Consider the following 23,810-nt stretch of genomic DNA (forward strand, 5'->3'; position numbering starts at 1 on the left):
GCTATGTTGTCATGATTTACAAAAACTTTCCATAGGAATTAAATGAGAAAGTCACAGCAGCAAAGCGAAACAACCAACGGCAGCGGAGGAGTGTCCTGGCAGTTGATCCAAATATTTCCCTCCTTCCTTCTCTCACCGTTGTTTCAGAGCTGCCAGCACGAACCCACGACCTCCGGCTGCGAAGCGTGACGTCAGGAGCTCGCGACCTATGGGTGATGATGCAAGAAGAAGAGGGGTCAGTGTTGTGACGTCATGATTTGAGATGGCCAGTCTGGATATTCCCTTGAACCAGTCGAACCCTCACATCTCATGCCTGACTCTCTCTCTAGTAAAAGCCATCAATAACACAAAAATAAATGTAGTATATAATTTGATTAATGATATAATATGAAGCTTCTTTGACTTTAGTCTCATCTGTGGCTTCGCGAGCTGAAATCTGAACATCAGGTGTTTTGTTCAAGATGAATTTCTATGTATAATATAGAATAATCTGATGTCACTGGTTTTCAGAATCATTTGTAATCTCCCGTGGGGGTGTCGATGCTGTGACAGTAAATTCCCCACTGAGCTGAAAACTTTTAAGTAATGACGGATTGAAGTGATCAAGACCAACATAAGTCAGAAAAAGCAGAAAAATCCCGGTTGTTAACTCGTTAAAAAAAACAAAAAAACATGGTAGTTTCAGCTCAGGTGTGCGATTCTGTGCTAGGTTATGTTTACAATAATACAACATATATGTATGCCATATCATATTAATTATATATAGGTCGTATTATCAACTATTAATCCTAAGGGGTAGACGAAAGGCTGTGGTTGTGAATGAAGGTGTAGACAAAAGGGTGTGAATGAAGGTGTAGACAAAAGGGTGTGGTTGTGAATGAAGGTGTAGACAAAAGACTGTGTTTGTGAATGAGAGTGAAAGTACTGTGCCAAACCAAAAGGTCACAGGAGGGGGTCGGCAACCTGTGGGGTCACATACTGTTGTTCTTTGAGGCATAAACAGGAACAGATGGCTGTTGCGAGGACTCCAGGGTGTGAAGAAAGACAACCACCACCTCGACCAATCAACAACGGATACATCAATACACATTACTTTTTGGTGTCTGGACTATAAGAAGACTGGGTCAGGGAAAGTCAGGAGATCAGACTTTGTGAACTGACACATACTCTGTTGCGGTCAGGGAAACATAGTCTGGACCCAGAGCTCTGTAAACTGATTATTCTGTTGCTGTTAAATAAATATCTTGAAGCCTGACATCTTCTCCTATTGCCTCATTAAAGAACACGCAGGACTGGGGGCTGACACATATTGGCTTTGTACTAGCAGGAGCCCGAGTCCAACACATGTAACCAAATTCTCTGTCCCTCCTCCAAGAGCTCTTACCGGGCGGAGAGTCCGCTGCTGCTCGCAGGAGAGCAACGTCGTCGGGCTTCCGTCTTCGTTTCTGTCTGAGTTCCTGCCGCTCCGGAGTACCGGGCGTCCGGGGAGACGGAGGGCGGGCCGGGTCCCGCAGCTTCTGGACGGTTATCCGGACGGACCCGGGTCCCGGTCCGTGAAGGACCCGGGTGGAGCGGATCAAAACGTCCCCTGTGTCCGAGCTGCAAGAAGACTGATCCGGACTACGCAGCGTGTTTGAGGCGACCCGAGAAAACATACCGACAGTTTATCAACTCACATTTAAAAGAAAAAAAGGTTTTTGTTTTTTTTCTGTCAGCAAACAGCGTTCAAACTTCCCGCTCCGCCAGTGTCCGGCCACAAACAGTAACTGGACGGTTAAAACTTGGTGAACAACGGAAGTCAGAGCGAGAATAATATGAAGTTAAAAAAATAATAATAAAAAAAAAAAGCATCTTAACTAACTTCAAAGAGGTGCCAAAAAGATAAAAGTGTAAAAAGAAAATCTCGAAACACAGCCAACTGTTGCTGACGACAAAACACCAAACTTCCGGCTTCCGCTTTAGACCGGATGTTTAAAAAGACAGATCTCTTACTAATACAAACAGTATTAGTAAGAGTTTAATTCAGTAAAAATACAAGAAAAGATCAACAACCAAATCGATATATCAGAGAAAGAATTTGGTAGAGTAAATGTGCCCCCTCTTAAAATAGGCGCTTATATATTTCTTCATAATTACCTGTTTAACTGATAAATCCTCCAAGTCGCATCGCCCCCTGTTGTTCGGACACTTTTACAGATTGTTTCCATGGAAACAAGATGCTCACGTAACTAAAGTCTATATCAAACAAATGTGCTAATCATAATTAATAATAACTCATATTCTCCAAATATATAGAAGTAAAGCTCTTCTGTTGTCCGAGTTTACAGTATATTTCTGGTTTTAGAAGGTGGGAACTTTATGTTGTTGTGCAATTGTAGCTTTCCGGAGGGTTTTTCAGGAGCACATTGAAATTGGTGATCTTTACTTTCGTCATCGTTTTGCTTTCAGGTTTTAATCTTGTTTTGATCTCATTCATTCGATCTGATTCGAATCACATTAGAATCATTAACACATTTAATTGTGAATTTAATTTTACTACTGTGTTGCTGTTTGTTGATTTAAAGTAAAAAAATAAAAAAAATAAAAATAATGTGTTGAATCTGCTGCTGTTTCTCTCTGCGCCCTTCAGTCCACTGCGGGACGCGTTTTCACCTCCAACACGAACCACAGGTAAAATTAAAACATACATTCCGTTTCTAATTCAATCTGAAACATACTGCTGCTGCTCGGAAACATGAGCGAGCACAGTTACAACATAAACCCGCAAAAATGTCATCGGAGGACGGAAACACGAAGCCAAGCGGGTGGCTGCCAGCGTGATGCTAAACTCGTTGAGTCCAGACCAGAGTGGAGGAAAAAAGTCCAATCTGAACGTGTTTCATCTGTTAGCATGTATTTATTTATGAAGAATTTATCACAGTTTGTAAAAGAGCCGCTTTGTGTCTCTATTTACTTCAGCACTCTGGTTTTTATCAGCAGGCGGGTCTGTGAATCAGAGTTGAACGTTAAAATGGTGAATTTTTGAACGGAGTCTGGTGTGTGCTGATTTTTCTCCGTGTCCCCCTTCAGAGTCTGAATCATGGCAGTCCAGGTGTCCGAGTCTGACCAGGTCAAACAGGTAAGAGGTTTGTTTGAGTCTTTTCACATCTGGACCATTGGACCTGGTCCAGGTCTCTAAACCTCTACATCTGTGCTGTGTTCCAAATGGCCTATTTGTGTACTAACACTCACTATTTTGAGTGCATTCACACTGTCCAGTACAGAAAATGTCCAGTCAGTGCAGAACACTATTTGTTAGGTTACTACGGGAAGTACGTCATTTGGAACACATCAGTAGTGTTTTACAGGATCTTTTACCATTCGAAGATCATTTATGACAGGTGTTAAATTCCACCAAAGTATTGCTTAAACTCTGAACCTGTTTTCTGTAGGAGAAAAGTAATAATCTATAATAATGAATGTGAAAAGTGGTTTTTAAAATGTTTCCTGTGTTTTACTTTCAGTTTAAGGAGTTTCTGGGGACGTACAACAAGGTGACGGAGAACTGCTTCATGGGCTGCGTCAAAGATTTCACCACCAGAGACTTGAAGGACGAGGAGGTAAAAAAAACCCAGACAAACAGATAAAGTCAGCGATCCAAAGTCGAGCGGAGACGATTAGGATCATCCAATGTTTTTTTTAAACACGAATGCTAAAAAGTTGTTGCCATAGTCTCCGTTTCAGTTTTGATGTTCACCGGCTTCATCGTTTATTCTTTTATCTACTACGGCGTCCCATTCACTGTTGTTTATTGGTTTTTGTTTGTTTGTGGTTCCAGGCCAGCTGCTCCGAGTCGTGTCTACAGAAGTATCTGAAGATGACTCAGCGGATCTCCATGCGTTTCCAGGAGTATCACATACAGCAGAATGAGGCTCTGGCGGCTAAAGCAGGACTGCTGGCACAGCCTCACTAAACTGGCCCGAAGAAATGACCTCAGAAAGCTGAGTGGAACCGGACCACGTCCAGGTTCAGGTCCAGCAGATCTACTGTCACCGTGAATAAAGACTGGAACTGCAGCTGATGACGTTTTGTTCGAGTTCGAATGAGCCGAAGTCCCGCCCCATGGCCAAAAGACTCAACCAACTTAGAAGCCCCGCCCAGTCACTATAAGGCCCAACCTACTTGCGTTAAGCCCCGCCCCCCATACTTCCCCTACAGTTTTTGTTTGGAATGAGTTTCTGAAGCTCAGCTGGACACTGAATTCTTTCAAAACAATTTCTTTTTTTCATTTACAAAAACTGCAGACTAATCTTTTAACGTGGGTGTTTCTTTGAATTATGAATGAAGATTTTGTTACCATTAAATATTGTCATGATCTGATTTCTCGAGTCGGAAAATAATATCCAACATTGTAAATTTAAGATTTTAAATCCAGTGGTGCAAAATGACTATATTTACTTAATATGTTTCTACTTTATATTTTCACTCAGAGCTTGCAGTTACTTTAACTTTACATATAAAACTTTTAAAAAAACTACCAGCATTAATGAAGCTGTTAAAATGAACACATGAATGAATCGAATTATAATCTAGCAATATTATATTTATTGTCCTATATAATAAGTACTTTTACTTTGGGTACTTTAAGTAAATTTCTGAACGCAGCACTTCTATTTTGGAACAAAAAGTTACCTGTTGGAATTTCTTCCTTAATGGGACCATCAGTTGTGTTGGGTCGAGGTAGTGTCGGTACACCGCAAACAGCTTGTTCAACTACTTGCAGTCTTCCACACTACGGCACTCACCTAATTAAAGAGGAACAACAATTCATTATTACTAGCATTATTTTTCCAGTGCAAGTTTTTGAGAAAAAATACCTCTCATGGTGTTCCACAGGGATTATTTGGGTCCACTGTTATTTTCAACTTGGATTAATGACTTGCCGTGCGTTGTTAAAATACGCTGATGTCTGCTAAGGACACGACTTAACATCACCAGCTTTAGTGGAGTTGAGAGATAAATTAATACTAAAAGAGAAAGAGTTAAATTGGTATTTCACACACTGGCAAAACAGCAGCAGCACATTGTGCTTCATCACAATACCTGGCCTCCATAATCACTGATTTAAACCCAGCTCAGACGGTTTGGGATGAGTCGAGGCGCCGAGGGGAGGAAAAGCAGCCAACAAGTGCTCAGCATGTGTAGGAATTCCTTCAAAATAAAAGCATCCAGGTAACAAACTCATGAAGCTGATTAGGGGGTAAAGAGCAATAAAAAGGTTATCAAACATTTAAAACAGATTTTTTTTTTTTTATGTGCAATATGTGATTTCATTTGTGTCATTTCACAGTTCTGATATAATCATTGTAGAAATAAAGAAAAATCCTTGAAAGAGTCCAAACTCCTGCCTGCTGCTGCATTTACTAAAAAAAGATAAATAAATACAAGATATTCATAACCTGTTTATAGATCATGTTATATTAGAAAGTATTCATTGCTGCACTTTCACATCTTTTTTTTTTCCCTCCTGATGAGAAACATGGAAATAAGTGGCTTCACAAGCTAACGAGGAGCACCTGAACGCACCGTCGCCGCACCTGTTCAGGACTCTGAAATGAGAAGCAGCTGCAGAGTGGAAACAGATTTAAAAACTTTATTAGAAACAGAGAGCGCTGCTTGTTGTGCACACAGTTCCAGCATGGCTTCTGTTCTCAGGAAGAAGAGTGTGTGTGTGTTTCTGTATTTACAGCCGGCACTCTGGAACCGCCGCCGGAAAAAAACACCACATAGAAAAAAAAACAAAAAAAACCGAAATAAAAACAACAACCAAGGAGTTGATAATACAACAGTACAAACAGTCTTCTCTTAAAAAATATTATAAATCATTCTTTACAGGCGTGTAAAATGTAGTTCTCAAATACATTGTGTGGTTTTATTCTTTTCTTTACTCAGAGCTTTTTTTCTTATGTACAAAAAACAAAACAAAATAAACGGTTGAGGAGCCGTTAGTAGCCGTCTGTTCGCGCCGGAATCACACAGGAAACCAAAGAAGAAGTGCAGCAGAAAACCTCCAGAGCGACACCACTACGGAGCTCTGAGGGCCGAAGTACGGAAGATCAACTCCTCCAAAATTAGGACTTCAAATCAAAATCATTGAGTGGCGAGACGTAACCGTGACTCACACTCACGACAAATTATTTTTAAAGCTCGACATTAATCTTCATCACCTTCGGCTGTTGTTTTATAAGATTCTGTTACATGTGCTCATAAGTGCGTTTTAAAGTCAAAGCAGTGAAATTTACAGTCACAATTTTCTGATCTTAAGCAAAAACATTCAATTTTAAATTGAAGTGACAACTTGGACTTTAAGATAATCATGAAAATGTATCTCAAAACTAAACTTAAGTGATAAAACATTTGATTTCAAGGGAAACTTGTGACTTTTTAGAATCTAATGAGGTTATGAAAATTATGAGAAACATGAAGTCAAAATTTAAAATAATTTTAATGACTCAAAAAAAAAAGAGAAAAATCACGACTTTTTAAATGAAAATGAGACATACTGAATCACAGTTAAAGAGTTTGTAAATAACTTTAATTTTCTATGAGTAAATTAAAATGATCCGATATCAAATTTATAGCGGCAAAATAATCTGAAATAAGACACAAATAGCAAACTATTACATGAAAATGATAAATTTGAAACAAAAATTAGAGATTTGCTGGTAAATATTTGGACTTGGACGAGAATTTATATTTTTTATCATTCCTATAGTTCATATATTTTATGTGTTTTAATTATTGGCAGGAATGATCTTCCATACAAAGCCCACGATGCTTACCCCCAAAAAAAAAAGTTTTGTTCACGAACCCAATAAATATCTAAGGAGCTGGAGAAGCTTCAGTTAATTATTTTACACAAAAAAACAAAAGTACATCTACAAATATCTTGTTTCCTGTCCTGCTGTGATGTCAGAAACTTTTTGGGATTTTTTTTTTTTCTTTTTGTGTTTTTACCAAAATAAAAGCTCTGATTTCATATAAAAAAGGACCAAAAACACTCACAGCAGGATGTCAAAAAAAATATTTTTTGCATAATGAGCTGCTTCAGTGACCTGTTTCTGTCCCACCTTACAGGCCTCCCCTCCCCCCCCCCAAAAAATAAAAAAAATAAAGATTACTTTAAATTAAGAGATGCAGAGCAAAAGCACTGAGGATGCACTGGAGGGAGGAAGGAAAGAAGGAGGGAAGGACGTAAGGAGGGGTGGAAGGACAGAAAAGAAGAACTCTGTGGCGGCGGAACAGACGGCGAGCAGATTTTTCTCTCATTTGTCTCCTCAAACAGGAAGTCAGTCTGTAGGCGAGGGGGCGGGGCTAAGAGCCACACCCTCCCTCCCCTCTCCCCCGTGCAGCCATATTTAGAGGAGCAATGGCGTTTCCCATCAGCCACTGCATCAGTCGAAGCTCACGGCTACAAACTGGAGGGACTTTAGTTAACTTTTTTTCTTCCCCATCATGCCCTCGGAGCTGGTGGAGTGGGCGGAGTCCGTGTCGGGAAAGGGGGCCGGGCTGAGCAGGATAATGTGGGCGGGGTCTGTGTGGGCGTGTCATCACCTGCACTCCACAGCCACGGTGTTCTGGGTGGGCGAGGCCGAGGACGGACTCATGCCCGTGTCCGAGGAGCCTGATGAGGTGGACGCCGTCGTGTTGGACACTGAGACAGAAGGACATACAGGAAGTTTAATAACTGACTTCACAATAAAATCCCCGCACGCAGTGCAGCAAAATGTCAAAAAAACAAAAAAACACTGTCAGCCTCAAACCGTCCAAAACTTGAAGCAGCAACTACTTAAACTGCGTGTTATTTGTTATTTAAGCAAATTTCCAGCCGTTTATAACAAACAATTTTTAATTAATATTAAAATATATCATTAATATTACATTATAATATTGAGAGAAACTTCAGTCTTAATTGATTAACTTCTGCTTTCAGGGACAAAATGTTTAGATTTTGTATCCAATTATAAAACTGCAGATTCTCTGAATAAATGTTATTTGCAATTATGTTTCAATATTTCCTGAAATATCTTCACTAATATATCTTAAAGTTACAACTACCAATTTTTAACATGCATTTTTTTGATTCATTGATTTTTTTTCATCAACAAAGCAAACTTCAGAGTCAAATATGCATCTACAACCACCATACCACTGTTTTCATTATTGATTAATGTGCCCTTGATCTTCCAGACTACATGAGAAATTAATGAAATCATCTCCATCACAACTACAAACAGTCCAAAACTTTAAAAAATATTTAAATTTTTTTTAACATTTATGAAGCAGACATTTTTTTCACGTTACTTCTGGGAAAAAAAATAAATAAACAACTAACCAATTACTTTACTTAATTAATTAATTAGTAGAAAAGCAACATTGAAGAAGCTGAAAAAAGTTATTGGGAATTTTTACTCTTGCTATGATGGAAAAATGGCAATCGACCGATTATTCAACATAGTTGTTTTTCTAGTTATTAATTGGTTTATCTCCAAGATAACTAATTAATCATCAATATATGACACGGAACTGTAAAAAAAAAAAAAAAAAAAAAAAAAAAGTGCTTAATTCACAAGAATGTGTAAAAAGCACCTCAGATATTTCGTTTCTTTTTAAAAAGTGAGTTGATGGGGAAGAACATGGGAAGATTTAGAAATATAGATCATAGCTAAAGTATTTACCGGAGAAAAATGATGCCTACATTTCCCAGCATCCCCGGCCGGTCCTACCTTCTCTTTCTTTCTTTTTTAGTCTCTTCCTGCGTCTGTCGATGGAGGCGACCTCCGACTTCAGGGTCATGTAGTATTTCCTGATCTCCTGCAGCTTCTCCTGCAGGAAGGAGATCCTCTCTGTGCTCGACATGCTGTCCAGCTCATCTGAGGAGGAGAATGAGGAGGAGGAGGAAGACGAGGGGGTTATTTCTTGGCCCATATCTTTGTCTTCTAAAATTAAACATGTTTCTGCTCCAACAGACAAAACGTAAGCGTGGAAATGATTCGAAGCTCGGCAGCCTTTCAGTCTAAACGTCTTTAGATACGAGTTTCTCGACAGCAGCAGCTTCTGATCGTTGACGACACGTCGTCATGGAATAGAGAACTCGTTTACCGTCAGGGATATAGCGCGTGTTCTCGAAGAGCCAAAAGATAAAAGGAATCAGCAGTCCATCAGTTCCTGCCGCTGGGATTTATGCACCGCGGAAATGTTGCTATGGCAACGCTGCAGTGATCGTCGGCCCATATTTGCCTGCGGCGTCATCCCTGACGACCATTTCAGAGCCATTTATTTTAAAGCTAATGTAGTTGAAATAAAAAAAAAATTAAAAAAAGGTCTTCGGCATCTTAAATAACGTTGTGACAGCGGCAGGACGTAAAAAAACACAAGCATGTTTACCGAGCTGGAAGGTCCACTTGTAGGTTCGCTGAGGGGAGGGGAAGCTCGGCTTCTCTTTACTGTGAGAGGACGGAGACGACAGACTGGGACAGCGAGACTTCTGGGACTTGGACAGAGACGAGAGACGAGACTGGTCCTCGCTGTCGCTGCTGTGACCTGCGGAGAAGACGGACGAACGTTAACGACGGCCTCGTCTGCAGAACAGACCGAAAATTAAAGACGCTCGCTGTACACGGATCATTTTCTAAAGATGCGTTTAGCACACAGCGGTCAGTGACGTCATCACCCACCTGTGTGACCCGTCAGTGACGTCATCACCCACCCGTGTGACCCGTCAGTGACGTCATCACCCACCCGTGTGACCTGTCGGCTCACCTGCTCCGTTCTTCTCCACCTTCCCCGGCATGCTCAGTCGCTTCTGGTTGCGTTTCTGTTTCTTGGCCGACGGGCTCGAGTTACAGTCCGTCATCCTCTTCTGACCTGAAGCGGGGGAGGGGGGTCAAAGGTCACACCCATTACTCACAACACAAACGGACCAATCGGGCTGCGGCGTCGTTGTAGAGCTCCGTTTCTTACCTCTGTCCTTGTTCTCCTGCAGCGACAGCAGGGAGGCGGAGGACGAGGAGGCGCTGCCGGCATCGAACCCGGGACTGGAGTCTCCCTCCTGCTCCCCCCCCCTCGCTGGTCCCCGCTCCTCCTCTGCGGCACCCTTCGCCGGGTGGAGCTCTTCGGGGCAAGGAGTGGAGCTGGGAGTGGCAGCTGGGAAGAAGGGCGTGACCGGAGGCTGCGGGAGGTGAGAGAGGTGGGGGGAGGTGAGGGAGGCATGGAGGAGGTGGGGCAGCGTGGGCGGGGGTGGCTGCTGCTCCCTCATCATCAGCAGGAGGTGCTCTGGCGAGGAGACGGGCTTCTCCTTCTCGTCCGGGTCGTCCAGGTCCACCTCGTGGCAGACCAACGCCTCGGGGCCGATCTGCGGCTCCAGCTCCTCGGCGGGGGAAGGGCCGGGGGCCTCGGGAGCGAGGGGAGGCGTCCCAGCATGCACCTCTGGCTCCTTCACCGCTCCACCGGCGAGGCGCTCCTCCTCTTTTGGCGTCTCCTCGGCTGGGCGGGGCCACTCCTCCACCTTTGTCCCTCCCTCGCCCTTCCTCTCTGGGCGAAGGGGCGACGGGAGGTTTTTGGGGGAGGCTCCGGCGGCCATCTTGGGTGTGGCGGCGGGGGTTTTGGGGGAAGCGGCTTCCTCTGGTCTCCTGTCGGGGCGGAGCTTCTTCTCTGCCGCTCTCTGCTCGGCCGCCTTACGTTTGAACACTGCGCTGCTCCTCTCCTCAGGCGAGCCCTCCTCCTCGTCCTCGGTGGCCGAGTCGGTGTCGGAGTCGGGCGACTCGGGGGGGAGGCGCTGGGTGGGAAGGCAGTGGAGGACCACCATGGGCTCATCCTGTCTCTTCAGGACGCCACGAGGAGGAGAAGACAGCGCCGCCGTCTGCGGGGGGCTGATGGTGGGGGTGGGACTCAGAGTGTATGTAGGAATCGTGGGAGGAGTTTCAGAGCCGGTCTCCCTGTGGTTGGCCCTGCGACCTTTGACCCGGGGGGAGGACAGAGGCGTGGAGCGGTCGTCCTCCTCGGCTGCTGCCGGGGGAGAAACGGACACCTGCTGCGGCCTCTCGGCCTCGGCTGGAGGCGGCGTCCTGCTGGGAGACATTTGGCGGGGAACTTCCTGTCCAGGAGACATCTTGGTTTTGTCCAGGACAGACGCGGTCTTGGCGACCGGAGACATCTTGTTTTCTTTGTTCAGGTGAGCTGGAGACACTGCGTCCTCTCCGGCAGGCTCCTCCCCCTGCTCCACCTCCTTTTCTAATTGGCTCAGGACTTTGTCTGCTTTCTCCTGAGGCAGGCTGGGACATGGAGCTGCAGTAGCAGCAGGTGGCTGAGATGTTGTTGCCGTGACAACAGCGTTGTTAGCAGGTGTCAGGACATCAGCGACCTCACTCTTTTCCTCCTGCTCCACCTCTTCCTCCTCCTCCTCCTCTTCTTCTTCTTCTTCATCATCATCATCATCCTCCTCCTCCTCTTCATCATCATCTGCCGGGCAGGGCGGAGCGTCAAGCCTCCCTCGCCACGGGGACGGTTTTTTGTCAGGCGGGTCCTCTGATTCGCTGTCGTCTGAGGAGTTCCCAGAATCCTCTGCGGGGTAAAAGAGGAAGTCGGTTATTGATCAGTGAACTGGATCAAATGACAGAAAACAGGAAGTGGAGGCGCTCTCACCGTTGGATGCCCGGTCCGAATCGTACATGCCGGACGTCCTCCTGGTTCTCCTGCGAGGGGTGACTGCGGAGAGGACGACACGTCAGAGAGGAGGGGACGCACATGCACACGCACAACTATCCTGACACCTCAATCAGCAAATCAGTGGACTCGTCAGGTGCGACTCACTGTCTCCGTTGGCCATGTTGGGCGTCGTGTCCGTCTTCTTGCCGTTGGATCGTCCCTCGCTGCTCGGCGTTTTGGAGACGCTGCGTCCGGCCGAGCTGTTGGGCGTCGTCCTGATCTGAGGACGGCCACGCTTCGCTCCCGTTGGCTTCGGCACAGCTGGCTTGTCGTCGTCCTTCTCCGGCTCGTCCTTGTTCTGCCGGGAGGAGACAAGACGCAGTCAGGACGGTGGTACAGGTCCTTTTTCTTTTTTTTTTCTACGTAACTTTTACTCTCCTTTAATGTAATTTTACATCCTGCCGTGTATTTCGGAGGAAACGCTGGCCTGCGCGTGTTAGAGCGGCTAAAAACGGATAGTAAGTCGAAATTCAGCGTTTCCCGCCAAAACTATTGGATGTTCTCAAACTGACGGTTTTAATCTACGAACTGTTCCCGTGGCGACGTCTCACCTTCATCTTCCTCCTCTGTCTCTTCTTTGTTCCTTTCTCCGTGGGCCAGATGATGCGGTCGGCCTTCACCCACTCATCGTACCTGCAGGTCAGAAACAGACTGTCAGACTCAAACCACCAGCAGGGGGCGTGGCCACCAAACCAAAGCATCTCAGCCGCTTGGTCACAATTACTCAAAACAAAATAAACCTGACTTTGACATTAGATGCTAGGATGTTTTATTTGTTACCATTTAATGTACTCCTTAATAAACTGTTTGACAGACACAATATATTTATATCTTCTTTTTTAATTGCTACACAAAACTAAATTTTATTCACGATTATTGTATTATTTATGTTTTGCAGTTAAATTGCATGAATCTGAGGAACTGGGGGAGTTCTGCTAAATTACCAACTCCTACAAATACTGTGGAGATTGTTTGAACATGTGCCAATTATTTTATTATGTAAATGATGTTGAGTCATTTTGTATTAATTTCATAATTTTTATTTGAATGATCAATATTCCATTTAATTTTTTATTTATGGCTTTAATTGAATTTATTCCCCATGGATGTCTCGCGTTCAGCGACAACAAACTGGTCACCTGTCAACCGATCACTGCAGAGATTAGTAAATTCTTTCACGAAGCGTGATGTAACGGGATTGTCCGCGCCCAAGTTCCACTGTGACCTTTGACCTCTGCGACCCCACACTGCGCCCCCGACCCACTGACCTGACGTTCCAGCCGAAGTAGTGAACGAGGTAGAACTGCTCTCCGTTGTCCACGTCCGTCTTCTTGATGTGCGCCTCGTAGATCTTCTGAGTCTTTCCTCTGCCGTACTTCACCCGGACCTTTGTCCCCGTCACCGAGTCTCCATCCTCCTCATCCCCACTCCTGATACACACACACACACACACACACACACACACACACACACACCATTTAACAGGAGGTGCTGAGCATGAAATCATCGGTCACAACAAAATCTTGCTTTTTGTAACAGGATTTGACATTTAAATATTTACAAAATATTTATCATAAATTAGACATTAAATATCATGAGATGATAATTTTATAATCATTCTAAATTGTAAATCCATCTCACCTGTCTCCTCTCCTTCTCTCCACCTCGTCGTCATCCTCTTCGTCGTCCTCCTCGTCGTCCTCGTCGTCGGAGCCCTTGTCGGAGTCGTCCATTCTTCTGTTGCTGCGTCGCCTCACCTCCCGCAGCGGCTCCTCGCTGTTCTCCCCCGCTCCTCCAGGTCCTCCGTGTCCTCCGGGTCCCCCTGGTCCTCCGAATCCTGCAGGTCCTCCCGGTCCTCTGGGTCCTCCGGGGCCTCCCGGGCCTCCCAGCCCTCCGGGTCCGCTTCTCTTCTCCGGTCGGGAGGACGGCTCTCTCTCTGCCTTCAGCCGACTCCCCACGCACCTCCTCCTCCCCTACGGCACACACAGGAGGAGTCAGTCCGGCCCCCCGGTTTAAACAGGAACGTCTCGCACGCACAAACACGACGTATATGAAAGACGACGGTGTTTTCCTCACCCTCGGGGACGAGTGTCTCTCCTTCATCTCCTCCTTCTCGCCCTCGCTTTCTGACTCCGCCTCCTCCCTCTTGTTGTCAACGGGCTCCGCCTTCACCGTCGGGGAGGCTTTAAGCTCCGCCCCCGCTGCCTTCTGGCTGGCTGGCTTGGCGGCGGGGCGGGGGTTGTTGTGATGGATGGTTCTGAAGGTGACGGAGGCCGAGCGGCAGTACTCCTCGAAACCACACAGGTACCTGACGACACAAAAGAAAGGGTCAGAGGTCGACTGGAGAATATAAACTGTAATTATGAAGCCTTTGCAGGTAGTGCAGCTCTGTTATTATTCGTGCGCAATCCTCGATGACAGTTTATAAACAGGACATCGCTTCCCGAAGCCATCCCCACTTCTCTTACTTCCTGTATGCCGTCTTCACGTTGTAGGACGCAGCGGAGTTGAGGATGGGGATCCCGAGGTCCATGTAGATCTGCTTCCACACGGTTCCGGACTCGATCTGAAACACCGAAAAAAAGAGAGTCAGCTCACACCCGGATATTGTTCTGTCAGCTGGTTGGACGGCGGAGCTCGTCGGTCTCTGGTCAGACAGCCAAGAGGTTCATCAGGGTCTCAGTCAAGTATGCGAAACCTTTCTTGGTATCATCACTCGCACGTCGGCCGCGCACTCAAGAGCAGCCTGATGCTCTTCGGTTGGTGGATGTTAAACGAACGGCGTTGCCTCACCTTGTGGTAGCCTCCCTGGTGGTAGACCAGCCGGAAGAGCTTGAAGAGGTTCAGGTCTTTGTAACCCAGCACGGGAGGCTTGTTGATGGGAGTCCCTGAAACGCAGAACCACAGACAAGACCATCTAAAATAAGAACAACGCTCTAGCTGTCAACGACATCATCTGATCCTCCTGCTGCTTCTCTGGGTTAATAAAAGACGTTTTAGTTTTTGGGTTAACTAGTCTTTTAAAACTTCCACCTGTCATGTCTTTTTACACCCGTGTGGTTGTGTAGTTTTGTTCGGGTCCAGGATGAAGTCCTGTCTCACCTCTGTCCTCCATGAATTTGTAGAGCTGTTGCAGGAAGTGGTCCCTCTCCTCCGGGTCGGGCTCCTCCTCCGGCTGGACAGACAGACAGACAGATGGGAGGACAGACAGGAGAAAAACATTTAACTTGTGTCAACAGCAATTATCAGATTTCAGCTAAAGCAAACTGTCAATCAAACTCTGGTTCATTCCGAATCCCGAGGTAGCTGTCAATCAAACTCTCACCTCCTCCTTTAGGTGTTTCTTCTTCTTCTTCTCCTCTTCTTCGTCCTCGTCGTCGTCGTCGTCCTCGCTCTCTTTCTCTTCGTCGTCCTCGTCCTCGCTGGTGGATGAGTCGAGGATCTGACTCATGTCCATCTTCCACACATCTGGAACCTCCCTGCTCCTCAGGAAGACCTGGGCCGCTTCGAAACCTGCAGCAGGAGGAAGAGGAGGAGGAGGAGGAGAAGAGGAAGATAATAAGATTAGAAAAGTTGGCAAAAAACTTTGTATGAAAAAGAAAAATGCAGAAGAAGAGTCTGGTGGCAGGTCAGTCGGTGCCCTGGTGCATGGTGGGAGTTGAAGTGCCTCACCTTTTCTGCTGGAGAACTCAGTCTTGGTGATGCTGATGTAGCTGACGATGTGGACGTGTCTCCTCACTACTGTGCAACTGCAGGAACAAACAGGAGGAGAAGGAGGAGGTGGGTGAGGTGAAGCTTATCTGATTGTGATCCAACTATTGATCAGAGATCAATCAGTGTCCACATAGACACCAGGCTCTCATCAGGTGTTTTTTCATATCAGATCCAGATTTTAGAGACACATTTATACAAATGATTTGATACATGTTTAAAATTGACTGATATTTGAATGGACTTTGGTGTGCATTAAACACAAACACATCCACGTTCATCATCAGTGTTCACACCTGCCTGTAAACTTGTGAAAAAAAATAAATAAAAAAATACTGGGTATTTGTCAGGTGGGACATGTTTCTATGACGCAGAACCGGGACTCTTGACGTTTCCATGGAAACACACTCAACAACAATAAAAAAAAACAAAAAACAAAGTGAACTCACAACTTGCCGTCGCAGAACGACCTGACCAGACACTGATCCTTCTTTACCACCAGCTCATCGTTACAGCTGGGAGACACCACCTGCAGGACAAACACACACCTGCATGAGTTCCTCTGCATCACTGTGTTAACACATTTATACCGAGCTGAAAGGTGTATTTTTAATTTTCTTAGGAATATTTTAGCTTCTCCAACAGAATCAAATTTCTCTGTACAGACTGTACATGTAAACACCCCTTTAACAATGTTTCCTGCTTGTTTTATACTCGCTAACGTGCCATTTCAGGAATGCCATGTTTATCTTCCACATAATCGGAGACTTTTTTTTTTTCCCCCTGCAGAGGTCAGTATTGGATCGGGCACTTGGCGGTTTCCGTTTTGTTTACCAGAGCTAGGAACCAGCTGCTGGACTCCTCCTCGTGCTCGATGCTGCAGACTTTCCCCAGGAGCTCGTCGTTAAGCCTCCTCCTGTCGTCCTCCTCATCCTCGCTGGACGAAGACTCGTGCTCCTCGTCGGCCCTGAGACGCAGGACAGACAAATCAGGAGTCTCGTTCACAGTGCACAGGAAGTGACTGACATAGATGGTTGAAGTCTGATTTTAAAGAGATGGATTTATCTGATTCACCAAAATAAAAGCTGAATTTACACCCATGTTGCCGTGGTAACAATCAGCTGTGTTTGTGCTAAAGGAAGGACGAGACTCTATCTTTGCCTACACCCGATTTAATCATTTTATTTTCCTCTATCTAACAGCTAAAAGTCTGATTAAGATTAAAAAGCCTCCCAGGAGTGCACCTGTAAAGTCACAGTCACACGTCTCAAGACTAGAAACAATATCAAACAGCCTTTGTGGGTTTTAGGCGTTCTTATTCAAGTCTTTTCCTGCTTTCCTTTTTATATTTTTTACTTTTTCCCCCTCATGGCTTCTTGTACTGTAGATTCTCGCTGTTGTAACGCGACAAAGCGTTTCATTGCGAAAATGAAGAGCACTCACACAGCCTGGGACGAACGCCGTCCACCGCGGTTGGACTTCTTGCCGATGACCGGGGTGCCGAAATGCTCCGGGTTGGTCAGCGGCAGCTGGTCCAGCGTCTGCGTGAGAGCGGAGTGAGCGTGAAACGGGTACATCGGAATCTTCAAGCACTCGAGACAATTTCAGGAATTTTAAGGGGTCGAGTGACTCTCAGGAGGAAGTCGCGGTCCCTCGGTCAAACGACTCACCTCACTCTCGGCGAAGTGCCTCTCTCCCTTCAGACACAGGGACGTGCGACGGAGAGTCTTCTCGTCTCCGTCGTCAAACACTGAAACGCACAGAGTTCAGGTCAACCGGACGAATCAAACTTCGCTCCCTGACTCCTCGCAAAGGCCTTACTTTGACAGAATTTTCAGTTTGACGGGTTGTGCGTGTAACTGGCAGCAGATTGGTCAGACAGCCAAGAGAAAATGTGACATCACATGATATCATCAGCTCATTGAGCGAAACCTTTTCTCAGCATCATCATTCCTTCCCCGACAGCCACCTGAAAGACGTGATGTCGTTGGTCGTGCCAACGTTCGCGCTCTGCTTCTGGTATAAGGGGCAGATTTGTTTGTTTTTTTCTTCTAAAAATGTTAAGCTCACTAACTGGATGTTTCTACCCAGAATGCACCTGGGGGAGGTGGAGTGCACAGTTAACTTTATGTACCAAAGCATGAAGCTTTGATTTATTTAATTGAAGAACTGGACGTGTTGTAACACACTTGTTAATAATTTGTCGGGATGATTCAAGAAGTGTGACAGAGATGGAAGAAACTCCTCCAACTTCACATCTCTGTGTGAATCAACTTCTTCAACCTGTATTTATTGAAGGTTGTTTTACTGGAGGCCGAGTTCGGTATTTTTCACAGCCGACACGCAACGTTCAGCCGCTTCTGCCCGTGACGGTCGGCGGAGCCGAACGCTGGGAGAGATGTCGATGTCGTGTGCGAGTAACGATCGGCAGCAGACTCACCCACGGTGTAGAGGCTGGCGTCCGTCAGCTTACCGATGACGGCCTCGCTGCAAAGACCCTCGTTGGTCTTCACCTCCACAGTGGAGCCCACCTGAAAACACACGCACACACACACACAGAGTCTGGCAACTGCAGCAACTGGACTTTGTACGATAGGGTGGATATAAAAGTTCACGCTGTTCCGGCTGGACGAAGCGCAGCACGGCGATGTGCTCAGAGCATGAAGAAGCAATCTTGAGTGTCACACATTTGTCTGTTTGTTTGTTTATGACTACTGGTGCGTATGAAACAATGTGCGATGACATTGTTGAACTGAAACTTGACCAGAAAGCGCACATCGCAATTTGAGTCACATCTTTTGTGGGGGGAGAGGGACAGTGACGGAAAGAAGACGCAGGGAGCCAAATCCGGTGAGTGAGGTGGTGCGCCTGGTTGCTCCCGACCCAACGCAGCATCTTCAGTCTTACGCTGCGACATTCTGCCCCCGCAAAATGTGACGTACGGACTCCGTCCAGGTCCGCGGGTGAAATCGTAGATGTTCATGTACCGGTGGTCACACAAAAAAAAAAAAAACCTGATGATGATCAGGAGACGCAACTTGGGAGTATTTACTCACGAGGGTTATTGCTTCCTCTGGTTCTGTGCACATCACTGTGCTGCAGTCTCTGAACTTTGTGATCCACGATTGGTTCTACTTTAATCAAATTCACTTCCAGTTTGTTTTTTTTCTGTCGGGCTGCAATCAACAGCTTTTTTCATTGTCAATTGTATGACAGTTAATTTCTTCCCATTTGAGAAGATAACTTTTCAGTCTCTTTCAACTGATGACCGAGTTGATCATTTCAGCTGCAGAGCGCTGGTTGGTTTCTGCGTGTAACTGTTAAATTAAAAGCCTTATTTAATTATTTTTTTTGCCCTCTTTGTTTTCAGGCTTCAGCTTTTGCTTTACTCATAGCGTACAAACACAAAAAGTTTCAATCTGAAAATGTGAGGATTTCACTAAACTGCTGCATTAAAAAAAAACAAAAAACAGAACAAAAACATGCAGTAATGACACGTCACCGTCTTACCCTCAGAGGTCCTTTGACCTGGTCGTCCTGCACCACCTGGGACGTGCTGTCGCCTTTCAGAGTCACCTGGAGACACAAGAGGAGGGTCCACGTGTTTACAGCCCGACATGATTTCCCATCGAGGAGACAGGAAGTGATGAAACACGAACGGCTAGAAAAATGTAGGGAGATTTCTCCAAGTATAAGAAACACTAAAAACAGCTTGTTCTTTCTGTCCCGAATAGACAATCTGAAGACACCTCAAACCCCCCCCCCAGGTGTAGACAGCAGCGTGTTCATCTGATTGATAACAACGATTGTTGTTGTTGTTTTTTTTCAAAGATTGATTTCTTGTTCAAACTTTAACCGTCACTGATTTACCGGAGGCAGCGGATTGGTCAGACAGCCAAGAGAAGTGCATGACATCACACGACATCGTCAGATCACTGAGCGAAACCTTTTTCTCAGCATCATCATTCCTCCACCGACAGCCAATCGCAGCGTCTGCAGTCGTTATTGTCACAGTGATAAGAGAGGACATAGAACCGTTTGAGGCCTCGGACGGAGAGAGACGGAGACAGACAAGACTAAGGAGGACAGAGTGGACGCCTCGGCAGAGATCGGCCGTCCACGAGGCGTCTCGCCGTCCACCCGGTTCCTGCGGGCCTTACCTTGACCTTCACCATGCGTTTTACGGTCTTGATCTTGGCCTCGCAGAAGGCTCCTCTGTACTTGGCACTGACATCTGTCCCCACTGTCAGGTAGGCAGGCTCGTCGGCTGCCTGCAACACACACACACACACACACACACATCATCAGAGCGGGCGCACGCACACGCACACACCGACCCAGCATGCACTGCAGCAGGTCTGAGGTCTGGTTTAATCCAGATTTATTCGGTGACGGTTTCTCTTGTACAGTCGGTCATTTTCTCAGAAGCTACGTTTTAACGCTTGGTCACTGCCCCAGAGTTCAGTCCTGGTCCCGAGTCCGAGACCAACAGATTTTGAACTAACTACTTCGGACCAATCACAACAGCCTGATCCCAGACGTCACTCAGAGGTGGCAGGTTTTATTGCAGAGAGGAACCAAAACTATTTAGAGGTCTGGAGATCGTTCCGACGGTGAGCTCGGAGCACTTCGCCGGCCGTCGTGCCTGTTTGGCGTCTTAATTCTTCGCTTCGTCTCCATTCACTTCTGAATCAGGGACGACGAAAACATTCAAGAGTCGGAGCTCAGAAGTTCAGCTCAGCGCGAACAGATTTGCTTGTTTGGCGTTTTAATGCATTTGTTCACGTTATTAATGCGTCGTTGCTGACCGAGAGCAAAGATGTTCTGGTATTTCTACAAAGGGTCAATCAAGAAGTTCAGAGATGGTTTGAATGTCGTGCAGCACAGTCGCATGCACGGAGCAGGAGGCAGCAAGAACCTTCACGACCGAGTGTTACAAATTATGTTACTTGAGCAACATCAGCACCTGAGTTGCACACGTTTTTGTGACCGCTGGAAGGTAAACATTTGTGATTTCAACACGGACCTGAAACTTGAGCCGAGAGCGCACATCAAATTTGTGTCAAACTCAGGAAGTAAGGAGAGATCCTTGAAATGCTTCAGAGAGTCTCCGGGCCATGAAGCCATGTGTTTATTTTGGTGACGTGTGTCGAGGGGCAAAACTCTCTCTGCCAAAGACCGAAGAAAGACATAACAAAAGTGTTCAACGTGGGTTTTGTACTTGGGCTGATACCTTTTTCACATTACAACTGCTTCCCTTTGGCGATATTATTAAGAAGCAGTGACATTCGCAGGTGTTGCGCACCAGGAATTTTTACCACACAGTCAGACTGTCAACACCGAGTTCTACGGTGACGTTGTGGGAAAACGTTCGGTGCAAGCGGCCTGTAGTGCGACACGATGGCAGTTTGGTCCTCCAACATGACGACACCACTCGTTACCACACGCTGAAGCGTTTCAAAAGATCTCCCTCGGCAATTTCCAAGAGTTTGACACGAACTCTGATGTTTCTCTGCTCAACTTTCTGGTTCGTGGTGGAAGTGCGAATGTTCTTGTACCGGCGGTCACAAAAAGGTGTGTAACTCAGGTGCTGATGTAGATCAAGAGATGTAACTTGGAATACTCACTCGTGAAGGTTATTGCTTCCTCCTGCTCCACTCAACAGGAACAGCATCTGAATTGTTTGATCCAAAACTCGTACATCTTAGTAACAGTCAGTGCCCTTTTTCCTCAAACAGAAACAGAACTAAAACTTTGACAAAGCCCTTGTTCCTCTGTTTTGCTGCCAAGGAACTTCTATCTCTGGTAACAGACTTTCATTTACAGCTACCATCTTTGTTTTGGGATTTTACTGCAAAGACTCACCGTCGTGAATGATCCAATCGGAGTGACGACAAATGAATGTTTGTGTAAGCAGCAGGATTATAGCTGCAGCTAATGATTATTCTCTGGATTAAATGTCAGAAACCTTTGTTATAGTTTCCCACGGCCTAACATGACAATTTAATACGGTTTGATTGTCAGATTCTTGTTCTAAAACCACAAGATTTTAGTTTTCCACCATACATGACAAAGCAGAGCATCATTTGTGCTGGAAAACTGTCCCTAACAGTGACTATATGTCAACCAGATCAGTCGACAGAGTGAGGACGTGATGTATTTCCATTTAAACTGATGACAACAGTCTGTTTTATGAAGCTGATCCACTGGACGCAGACGAGTCTCCGAACAGAAAAGTGATCCGGAGCTGGTTCCAGCTGGATCTCTGTACACATGGAGCTGAGAGCAGGTCAAACACTCACCTTCATCTCGTCGGCTATTCCAGGGAGTCCAGCTCGACAGATTTCGGATCACTGGAAGACACAAACAGAGCAGGAGACGGGGTTAAAGTTGGCGGTGGCATAGAGGGCGTACAGCGGGCAGAGAGTCAAACTGTCCGGAGACAGGAGACCGAGGCGAAGCTAACCAACTAGCCGTGTTAGCTCAGGCATTCTTTCCTGGCTCGGTGCGGCCCCCTCCCTCCTCCTTCTCCTCCTCCTCCTCCTCCTCCCTGCCCGAATCAGATCTAATATGTGGCACAAACACTAACTTCTCCAGCGACGTTTACTCCCGCTGACCGTGGAGCCACCGGCTACTTGTGGGCTGGATGAATGCTGTCAACGGGTCGGTGAGGGGTGAGCGGCGCAGCCGCTGGAGAGAAGCGTCGCTTCCCGCTCCGCTCCCAGCTCAACCGACTCACGTCGCCATCACAGCTCGCCATGTCAGCTAGCTCGGCTAACTTTACCACCACCACCACCGCCGCGCCCCCCCTCCCCAACCCCACCACCAAAAAACGCCTGCTTAGGTACCAGCTGCTGGAGGAGGGGAAGTCTCCTGCTAAACAACCAAGCCAGAACAAAGTCCGGAAAGCGGGTGGACCGAGTGGGCTTCACTTCGTTCTCCGGTCCGGAGCTAAATTTGGCTAGTTGGCTAACTAGCGACTCAACTAGCTGGTTCGTGTCTCACGGGGCGATTTAAAGCGTCCACTCGCGGCGGAGCAGCGTCGACCCGCCGCCACACGAGCTCCGTCTGTTCCCAAAGACAAACCCGAGTTTCCGTTCGATGGAGACTCGGAGACATTCGACGGAGGCTGCCGCGGATTTATTTATTTAATACGCGGCTCGTCCACAAAGGCGCCGGAGCTTCACATTTCTTCACTGCGAAAACAGCCGCCTGCCATTCAATCCACCGCCGCTCCGCACAGCAGCCACCGGCCGCCCCACTGACATCCAGCCAGCTCCCTGCCCGCCACTCGCCGACCCGTTCAACTGCTCAAAAACGTGGTTCGGTTTCGGACAGGATATGAAGGTTTAGTACTTACATTTACGAACGACGGTGCTTCTCTCTCGCTCGGGCTGCGAAGCGATTCACGAACAACAAGCTGTTGAGCCCAGAGCTGTGTTTCCCGACCGGCGATTGGCTGCGATGACAGCGGTAGTTGCAACAGAGAAATCTGATTGGTGGAGCGATTCCCCGATTTCAATAGGACGTACCTCAGGCGGCGTTGCTATTGGTCGATACGAACGCGGCGCCACGAGGGAAATGACGGCAACTGCTGGCTAGATGTCCAACCAGAAGCCAGTTTGAATAAAAAAAATACCGTTGGTGTTGACTATTGGCCACAAGCGTTTAGTTCCCAGCACCGGTGCTTTTTTATTGGCTGAGCGGGCTTCCTTGTCTGCAACGACATACGTGCTTGTAGAGCATCACACCAAACTCTATTCAAAAATCCTCCGAATTAATGTTACCTTGTTTATCGACGAAGCTACAAAAGTAGTGAAAAATAGCAAAACACATTTATGCATTTCGACAATATTTGTTCCCAAAGCACCTGACTATTTACATGAACTCTAAGCAATCACATTCAGTCGCCTGGTTTGCCTTTGCTTTACATTTGAGTGCTACTGAGCACACACAACCGGAAAGAGCGGTTTACTGATGTACTGAAGTTTAGTTTCTATTCATACACGAGCTGTTTGCTCTATGACATGCATGCCGAAATTAAGATCGGCTATGTTGCCTCTGTTAACCGCCTTTAATTTGGTTCCATGACGTCAATAATTCACAGAAAACCTCTGCAAACATTCAGTGGACACTTTTTTTAAATGAAGTATGGCGCTGCGGTTTCCATATGTGGGACAACGTCACTATCAGGGACTGTGTTCAAGCAGGCTTCACAACAAAGCACTGCACTGGTTGTTTTTTTTTCCCAGCACAAAGGTTCAATGACTGGGCTGGACCAGCGAGCCGGACCGGAGCAGGGGGCGGCGGGGACGCGTTACCGGAGAATCGCTGGGACAAACGGCGGTTGTCCG

General features: G+C 46.5%; 3 protein-coding genes and 1 non-coding gene across 7 annotated transcripts in view; 1 reads left to right on the forward strand and 3 right to left on the reverse strand.

Annotated features, from left to right (window-relative positions):
- Positions 1–1,775, reverse strand: part of kiaa0586 (KIAA0586 ortholog) — a 32,010-nt gene extending 30,235 nt beyond the window's left edge. Inside the window, exons 1-2 of the mRNA XM_069152786.1 lie at positions 1,385–1,775; positions 137–206 (exon numbers count right to left, since the gene is read on the reverse strand). Coding sequence (XP_069008887.1) covers positions 137–206; positions 1,385–1,655 — 341 coding nt within the window. The 5' untranslated portion in view covers positions 1,656–1,775. The remainder of the gene's footprint in view (positions 1–136; positions 207–1,384) is intronic.
- Positions 1,776–2,568: 793 nt separating this feature from the next.
- Positions 2,569–4,359, forward strand: timm9 (translocase of inner mitochondrial membrane 9 homolog). The gene is made up of 4 exons (XM_069152788.1): positions 2,569–2,670; positions 3,070–3,118; positions 3,504–3,599; positions 3,818–4,359. Exons 2-4 carry the CDS (start codon positions 3,080–3,082, stop codon positions 3,950–3,952), a joined length of 270 nt encoding a protein of 89 aa, XP_069008889.1. The 5' UTR covers positions 2,569–2,670; positions 3,070–3,079; the 3' UTR covers positions 3,953–4,359.
- A 1,259-nt stretch (positions 4,360–5,618) lies between these two features.
- arid4a (AT-rich interactive domain 4A) lies at positions 5,619–23,796 on the reverse strand. 4 transcript variants are annotated; one of them, XM_069152791.1, is made up of 25 exons: positions 23,778–23,796; positions 21,759–21,809; positions 19,617–19,727; positions 18,967–19,032; positions 17,897–17,987; positions 17,127–17,206; positions 16,900–16,997; positions 16,291–16,423; positions 15,906–15,985; positions 15,418–15,494; positions 15,071–15,258; positions 14,848–14,920; positions 14,539–14,633; positions 14,214–14,311; positions 13,822–14,053; positions 13,387–13,718; positions 13,014–13,175; positions 12,297–12,378; positions 11,851–12,043; positions 11,683–11,745; positions 10,003–11,601; positions 9,802–9,906; positions 9,427–9,582; positions 8,766–8,912; positions 5,619–7,693 (listed from the first exon to the last, which is right to left on the reverse strand). In XM_069152791.1, exons 2-25 carry the CDS (start codon positions 21,762–21,764, stop codon positions 7,590–7,592), a joined length of 4,371 nt encoding a protein of 1,456 aa, XP_069008892.1. In that variant the 5' UTR covers positions 21,765–21,809; positions 23,778–23,796; the 3' UTR covers positions 5,619–7,589. The 4 variants fall into 4 exon arrangements, with proteins under 4 accessions (XP_069008892.1, XP_069008890.1, XP_069008891.1 ...); XM_069152789.1 differs by lacking the exon at positions 23,778–23,796 and adding an exon at positions 22,817–22,905; XM_069152790.1 differs by lacking the exon at positions 23,778–23,796 and adding an exon at positions 22,046–22,210.
- LOC138200289 (small nucleolar RNA SNORD53/SNORD92) lies at positions 17,327–17,412 on the reverse strand. Its single transcript, XR_011178391.1, has one exon. It is a non-coding gene; the product is annotated as a small nucleolar RNA SNORD53/SNORD92 (small nucleolar RNA).
- Positions 23,797–23,810: the final 14 nt, after the last annotated feature.

Source organism: Embiotoca jacksoni, unplaced genomic scaffold (genome assembly GCF_022577435.1).
Source record: "Embiotoca jacksoni isolate LCO1_2020_lvr unplaced genomic scaffold, fEmbJac1.0.p SCAF_18, whole genome shotgun sequence".
Classification (NCBI taxonomy): Eukaryota; Metazoa; Chordata; class Actinopteri; family Embiotocidae; genus Embiotoca; species Embiotoca jacksoni.

Coding starts and splice junctions, on each gene's coding strand:
- arid4a (XM_069152791.1), bottom strand. Junction 15,495..15,905: donor TCGTTCTGCGACGGCAAGTT/GTGAGTTCACTT, acceptor TTGTTCCTGCAG/TTGCACAGTAGTGAGGAGAC. Junction 8,913..9,426: donor CAAGTGGACCTTCCAGCTCG/GTAAACATGCTT, acceptor TCTCCTCCTCAG/ATGAGCTGGACAGCATGTCG.
- timm9 (XM_069152788.1), top strand. CDS start 3,080: ATGGCAGTCCAGGTGTCCGAGTCTGACCAGGTCAAACAG. Junction 3,119..3,503: donor AGTCTGACCAGGTCAAACAG/GTAAGAGGTTTG, acceptor TTTTACTTTCAG/TTTAAGGAGTTTCTGGGGAC. Junction 3,600..3,817: donor GAGACTTGAAGGACGAGGAG/GTAAAAAAAACC, acceptor TTGTGGTTCCAG/GCCAGCTGCTCCGAGTCGTG.